At 42.4% G+C, this 7,642-nt stretch overlaps 1 protein-coding gene across 2 annotated transcripts in view; it reads left to right on the plus strand.

The window, feature by feature from the left end:
• The window catches only part of zbtb10 (zinc finger and BTB domain containing 10), an 18,059-nt gene that overhangs the window by 6,015 nt on the left and 4,402 nt on the right, over nucleotides 1-7,642 (plus strand). For both annotated transcript variants that reach the window (XM_035681245.1, XM_035681246.1), the window contains exon 2: nucleotides 1,671-2,703. In XM_035681245.1, coding sequence (XP_035537138.1) covers nucleotides 1,671-2,703 — 1,033 coding nt within the window. The remainder of the gene's footprint in view (nucleotides 1-1,670; nucleotides 2,704-7,642) is intronic.

Raw genomic sequence — 7,642 nt, forward strand, 5'->3', positions numbered from 1 at the left:
GGCAGCGGGGCACACAGGATAGTATACGGGGGCTTATCATCCGTCGCCACAGTCGCAGGGGGAGAGATGGTCTCTCCCTCTTTCTGCCTTTCATTTCATTTCATCCCATCCCACCTCTCTCCATCTCTCCCCCTCTAGCTTTGGCAGAGGATGATAAGCCCCCCTATACTATCCTGTGTGCCCAGGCTGCCCTGGACAAGAGCTGCAGTGTGGAGGGAGTAGGGGTGGGGGTAGGGGCAGGGTGGGGACCTCAGAGAAATGGATTTAATCTGAATTACTCGGGCTGAAACCCCAGCTGTGTATGTGTGTGTTTTGTGTGTAGGCAGGCAGCTTGGTTTGTGTGCGTATGTACATGTATGTGTGCGCAGAAGAGATGGTGGTGGGTGGGGGCAAAAATGCAGGGCTCGAGCAACGTGAATTATTCTGGATTAGGACATCTGCTGTGCAATTCTAAAATGAGCCAGAGATATATGCTGCTGCTGCGTGTGTGTTTAGTGTAAAAACTATAACGTCGACTTCTAAACCTGCAGGATGTGTGTGCATTTTAGTTTTTTAGTAGGCCGAGTCTACGTGCATATAAGTCAAGTCGTGTATTTTTTGCATATGTAAGCATATGCATACACACGTGTGGGTATATACTCCCCTCTCCTCTGCTCCGTACCAGGCTGGCCCTTTGCCCTGATCGGGGGGAGCAGGGGAGGGGGAGTGGGGCTGTTACAGGGTAGTTCTATGCTTCTGCCAGTTCCCCTCCCATCCTACAGCCACGTTGTGTGTCCTGCTTTGGACACTTGTCGGCCCTCCTGCAGGTCTAATTGTGGCCTAATATAAAGGGGAATCCTGATGGGCCTGATGTTTCCTTTTATTGTTGGGGGAATTCTTCGTATTGCCTCGGATATTTGAACGAATGTAAAAAAAAAAAAAAAAATGAAAACGTAAGCTTAAGGTTTGCGTAGCAACCCTTAGGTTTCTTTCTAGGCTCAGACTGTTTTTATACAAGCCATGAACAGTCAGGTCCAACAAGCAGTGATGCTCATTTCTCAACCGAACATAAACACGTGTAAAAAGTTTGAGCACGTTCTCTGCGGTTGAGGAAATGCATGCTAGAAAATGTAGTAAATCATTAATTCAAACATAAATACGTGTGCCACCTTGTAGGAAAGTCTTCAGCAAATGATTTGGTACCACAATTATTTACAGAACATTGTATTCTAATAATATGTAGTTGTACAATACATAGGATTGATTCCTCCTGAATAACTACTGAAGGAAAATACTTTGCCTTTGTGTATCTTTCAGGGTTTATTAATCTTGTCATTTGACAGAGCAGCATATTTTTTTGTGTTGGAAGTTGGGGAGTATACGTTTGATGGAGGAAAAGATTTTATTATAGGGCTATGTAATACTAACCAGCCTAAAAGTAACACGCCTTCGTTGGCTCTTTCTAACCTCCTCCATAACAGAAGCCTGTAAAACCTGTTTCACCCTCAGGGCAGGTGTGTCAGTATCGCACTATGAACCCCAAGGGTGTATATGTGTGTGTTTTGTAAAGACAGAGTTACAGGAAGTGAAAACATATTTGTGCAGTTGTGCTTGTTTTTCCAAATTAATTGTGTGCACAAAAGTCTTCTTCTAAATAATCTTTCCCTTTCTTTCTCTCTTTCATGTAAAAGGAGATGGTGAGGCCCTCAGACAACACCAGCCCCTCCACTAACTGCTCAGAGGAAGACTACCGCATCAAGCCCAATGAGAACTCCTACTGTTACCAGCTTCTCCAGGAGCTGGACAAACAACGCAAAAGCGGCATCCTCTGTGACGTCAATATAGTTGTTTCGGGCCAGGTGTTCCGCGCGCACAAGAACATCCTGGTGGCGGGCAGCCGCTACTTCAAAACCCTCTACTGTCTGACCAAGGGTGAGGCCCAGGACCAGGCTACGGTCACACACCTGGATGTTGCTGCTGTGCAGGGCTTCTCAGTCATTCTCGACTTTCTATACTCCGGGAATCTGCTGCTCACAAGCCAAAATGCCATTGAGGTGATGTCTGTTGCTAGTTACCTCCAGATGACAGAAGTTGTACACTCGTGTAGGGCTTTTATAAAGGACGCCCTGAATATCAGCATCAAGCAGGAGGCTCCTGATTCAGTGGTGGTGGACTACAACAAGAGGCAGATGGTAGCCAAAGAGGGACACAGAGGACCGGACCGGAAGCCAAGCAACTTCTGGGCCACAAGCATCCTGTCAAAGCTGTCGATCAAGGCCAGCAACAACCAAGGAAAAGATGCGATGGAAGAAGACGAAGAAGGCGGCAGGGTGAAGGAGGAGACCAGCGATATAGAGGTGACAGTGGTTGGGGGTGAGGGCTGTGCCCTGGTGACCCCCGGAGCCTCTGGTAGCTGGGCCCACCACAACGACAACTCATCGGATTCAGCAGAGACCAATCTAACACAGGCGGGGAGTGCCCAGATGCGGGTATTCGTCTGGAACGAGCCAGCCACAGGTGGCGCTGCAGCAGCACCCTCTGCAATAAAACAAGAAGCACCGGACGCTGCGGCCGGCAGTGGACGGAGGAAAAAACAGACCACCACACGGCGATTCGTGTACAACTTTCCACCAGAACCCGAAGAGGGATTTGACGAGGGGATGTTCGTTCAGCCCTCAGCCTCCTACCCCAGAGAGGACTTCTCCTCCCTCTCCGAAAATGCTGGTATGACACACTTTTTTACCTCTTATTACACAACACACACTCAGTCCAACCCCCAGTCATTTCTTCTATAATACATGTATAGCTTTCACATTTAAATTTCTTTCTGAATTTCTTATTCCTATTAGCCACGCTTTATTCTCACTGTGAGCTAAAGGAGGAGGCTCCCTTTTTAAGGTGGAGAGGTGCATGCACAATTTTCGTGACATATGATCAAGAGATCACTTGAATGTAACATCTGCATACGACATGGAGATGCATATTCCCCTTCTTTATTTATAGAAAGTTCTGTTAGGTTGGGGCCAGTGTATTGCAGTGTGTACACCAATGTAGTGCATTCAGTAGCCTTAGTGCTTATAAGTCAACAGCATGGTCAAGATTGAGGAAAATAGCATTAAGAGGTGGTTGTCTTTTTACGCCGGTCTATATATCTGTGCCTCCTTGTTCTGCTTTTGACATGCATTGCTTGTATGTCTGCATCTTAAAGCTAAAATTTAAGATATATAGTTACATGATATATGTCCCCCAAATGTAACCTGTCATATAATAATATCTTTGGGAAAAGATTTAAATTCTTCCCTCACATCACGCAGTTGTAATGAGCTACCTACCAGGGGGTCAGTAAGAACTCGTACAGGTCACTTGGCTTCATTATTTGTTTCTCTGTTTGCAGTTTTGCATAATTTGAATTTAGTCCTGGAAGATTGCACTTTTGTTAATTGGGGGCAGCATTGCCTCGTGTATACAAGTGATCAGTCACCATATAGTGACAGATCTAATCATGTCATACTCGTGATGTAATTCAGTGCTAATAAGCTAAGCTGTTGCCACCTGCAGTCATGATCACTAGCTTTCATGCCCACACCATCAGAAAGCATGGCTTTTCTGCTTTTCGATCAATGCCGTTACATTTAACAGCAGGAATATTTGCTTATGAAGCTTTTAACCTGCCGTGCATAGCCAAGAAGTGAGTCACTCCCAGACGTGATCTCCACTAATCACTCCGGAGCAGGAGGCTTACGAAGGTTACGCCCACCTGGAGTGCTTTGTCTCAGCACAGTGATGTGTTGCAACATCACTGCTGAGCCTCGTTCTAAAGGAAAGATGAGACGTTTTGTGAATTCAGTTAAATGATTTTGAATCAATTCTTAACGAGTCAGATTGGTGTAATGTTTTATTGTAGAAAACCGAGATAAAAATAAATAATTTGTCCTTGCCTGCGTTTACTTTTTAACCCACACTATATTCTACGCTTGGCAAAAACATTGAATCCCTTTCATCTTTTAAGTGGCTTTCACTCTTTTAATCAATTTTTCAATCTTGCCTGATAAAACTTTCACACTCGTCATCTTCCCTTCTTCTCTGATAACTTCCTCTCCCTGTCCCTTAATCTATCAATCTATCAGTCGCTCCGTCCATCCTATCCACAGGCAGTGTAGCGCTCTTGGTAATCTCTTCTCTCAGCTCCAGCCTTCTCCTTCTGTTGGCCCCATTAAGCGTGGCACTCCATGTAACCATAATGATATCACATATTAAGTGGAGTGGAGTGGTAGGCGGGAGGGGGTGCGGTGTGTGTGAGTCACAAAGTGTGTGTGTTAAAAAAGAGGGGGGAGACTACATTTTGTGTGTGTGCACGCGCGAGAGAGAGTGAGAGAAGCCATTCCTAATGCAGGAAAATGAAGAAAGCAGGGGAAACATTTCTTCCCCCAGGCCTTCCTAAATGCACTTGAATGCTCTTAGTGCCTCCAGCTCCTCATAGGGCTCTTTTAATGTGTGCACAAAGTGATCCAGGGTGTTGTAATAGCCTGGAGAGGCGCTCACTTTAATACCAACTTTGTCTGCATGTGCGCTAACTCTCCAACCTTCTTCTCTTCATGTACCTTTTTGCTGTTTAGCTCCGTGTCTCTATTTAATGTACACTAACGTTTCCAAATACAGATATGGTTAAGACTTCAAGTAGGCTGTTAGTCACAGTAAGAGGTTTCAAGGCAACTGTTTATCCCTAAATTATAGTTTTGTGTTCAACAGTTCATTTACCTCCAAACAGTGGACTTCATTCATACAGTAGACTGTATGTTTATTGTTTAGATTTAGATCTGTGAATATTTAGTCTCTGTAAGGCCTTAAAAATTGTAAAGATTTGTCGTTGTAGACAGGATCACCAGAAATACCCTTCTTCTTCAGTTACATGTCTGTAACTGATGGACGCCCTGTTGTTTAACATGTGTGAGCGGTGGTGTCTAGAGAATTTGAGGCAGAAAAGTTCATCACATTAACCTGATGTTGTTTGATGTCAGGGTGAGAGGAGGGGCTTTTTGCCTGTTTTTTTTTCTAGTCTAGTTATATATTGAAAGTCGTATTGAATTCTGTGGGTTGTTTATTAATTCCCTCATACGTTATATGAGTTTTCAGTTCCAGTTTTGGTTCAGTTTGTAAGAAAAGTGTTTTCCAAATGGTTTCTCGGTTGTTCTCAAAATGCTTTCTATTTTGGTCAAGGATTTTTTTATTTTATTTTTTTTTTACTTAATCTGTCCGTCTATTTAGACAAGTTGAGGCAGACAAACAGAAAGAGCCACATGTACTTTGTATCTGCTAGGACAAAATATGAGCTCTCCCTACTACAATTGGAAATGAGTCAATTTCAGTTAAATCTAGACTGAAGACACATCCTTTTAAGGGGTTTGACTGAATTTTCTCTTGTTATCTGTAGGTTAAGTGTCCTACATGGAAGCTGCTTAAAATAGAAGCTTTTTAGCCTCGCCTTCAGGTCTTTCAAAAAAAACTAGCTGACCTAGTAACCCTGCAGAACCTGTTGTTGTAGATGAGCTAATGAGATGTTGACTATGGTTTTGATCTATTAATAAAAATAATACTTTATTTATTATTAGCAGTGGGATCTAGTGGTGTTTATGTGATATTCTGCGTTTGTTTACTTCCCTGTAGAAAGCTGCTGTCATGGAATATATTGAGTGTCCTGCACGTGTAGCATCAGAGCACTCAAAATCATATTTATTTAATCAGTGTCACTCCTCATCTCCTGGAACGCACATGGAAAGATGGTCTAGAATCATTTATAGACAGAAAGTCACTTATCAAGGTTTCAGCTAGTCATGGCGTTTCCCCATAGCCTCTCTCTACTCTCTAGCCCTGATGAATCTTGTGTTGCACACACAGCGCTCATTTGTTGTGACTCTGAATATGTGTCACGTGATGTCTAACATTTTGTTTACGCTTTGCTGAAAAATTGCTTTACAAAGCAAAAATGAGAATGCGTACATTTATTAGTCATGTCTACTGTTTGTTATTCGGTTATTCCATAAGGTTAAGATACACACAGACAGACACACACAGTCAAGCAGAAGAGACTTTTACCATTTTGCTCATGGACACGACTAGGCACCAAAAAGTGTAGGGTTGCGATAGCGATATCTATGGTATTGAATTTTACTATATTCGTGTTATTAAAAGAAATGGGACATAATATTTTGTTCAACAAAAACCCCTTATGTTTTCATTCCTTTAAAGGTCATTGTAACTCATTAAAACAATAATAAGTTATACGGCATTATTGTACCGTGAAAACCTCATATCGTTGCAGCCCTATTTGGTTGTGAAATGCTGACGTTAAAACTAGATAGCCCTCTTGCACGATTAGTCTTTGCTTTGCTTACATATTTCAGTTTGAGCCTACGAGCAGTCATCCTCCAATATCAGCTGTCCCAGTTTCCCACAGTGATGTCACTCGTTTGGCTTTCATTTCGCTTCAGTTTTATCCGTGCGGTCATGCTCCAAAGATGGAGACACAGTATCCCAAATGATGGTATTCTTTCTGCCGTGTTGTTTCTCTTTGCTTGTTTTTTAGGTCTTACGTCTTGTTTAAAGAGGTTGTTAAAGTAATTAAATGTTTAGGGCTGAACCTAATAATTATTTCCTTTTTTGATTCATTTGCTGATTATTTTCTGTCTAGTCTTTAAAATGCCAGAAAACATCCTGTCACAATTGTCCAGGATTACTTCTTCATATGTCTTGTTTTGTCTGACCAACAGTCCAAACCCCAAAAATATTTAGTTTTTAATTTTATAAAACAGCGGTAATGCAGAAAGCCTTCATGTTTGAGAGGCATTTTGCTGGAAAAAAAAAAAATATTTAAATTACTTAAACCATTAAGTGAATCAAATAGTTGCAGATAATTGTCTGTTGCTCAACTAAACGATTGTTTTAGCTCTAAAATATTATTATTGCATCTTTTACATTATTATTAACATAAAATCTAAAATGGCTGATACCTTTTTTTTTTTTTATTTCTTTCTTACTGGTGGATATCTCATTTCAAAATTATTGGTAATGGTTTACCAAAAAGGACAAAATGGTGACAAATACAAACCTAGAGGCATCTGGTGTTGGACAGTTTTAAAGAGTCACAGGAAGGCTAGTGTTGTGGAAAGTAACAGTTGAAAGTGAAGGGTGGTTCAGCGATACGTTACTTTGCCATTGCTGTCTGCTCTTACCACCCTGGGCCCACAGCCAAACACTAGTGGCCAATAAATTCTTGGGACTTCTCCAAACAAGACTGTTGGATTGTTTAAAGGGTGGGTGCTGCACACAGACACACACGCACACACACAGAGCAGGTGAAATACATTTGAATACACACTAGTCCCTGTTGGCACACAAACGCACCCACAAACGCACATACAATAACTTCCCCCAATCCCTATGAGGTGCAAAGCCACCACGGGCAGTCCCTTCCCTCCCTAATCCACTCTAATGCACTGGGGTTGTCCTCACTATTCCAAATATTGACCCAGGGAGAATGGAGACACACACTCACACACACACTCACTCACACACTCACACACTCACTCACTCACTCACTCACTCACACACACACACACTCACTCACTCACTCACTCACTCACTCACACACACTCTTACACACTCT

Source organism: Morone saxatilis, unplaced genomic scaffold (assembly GCF_004916995.1).
Source record: "Morone saxatilis isolate NCDOM2014 unplaced genomic scaffold, NCSU_SB_2.0 Contig9, whole genome shotgun sequence".
Taxonomy (NCBI): Eukaryota; Metazoa; Chordata; class Actinopteri; family Moronidae; genus Morone; species Morone saxatilis.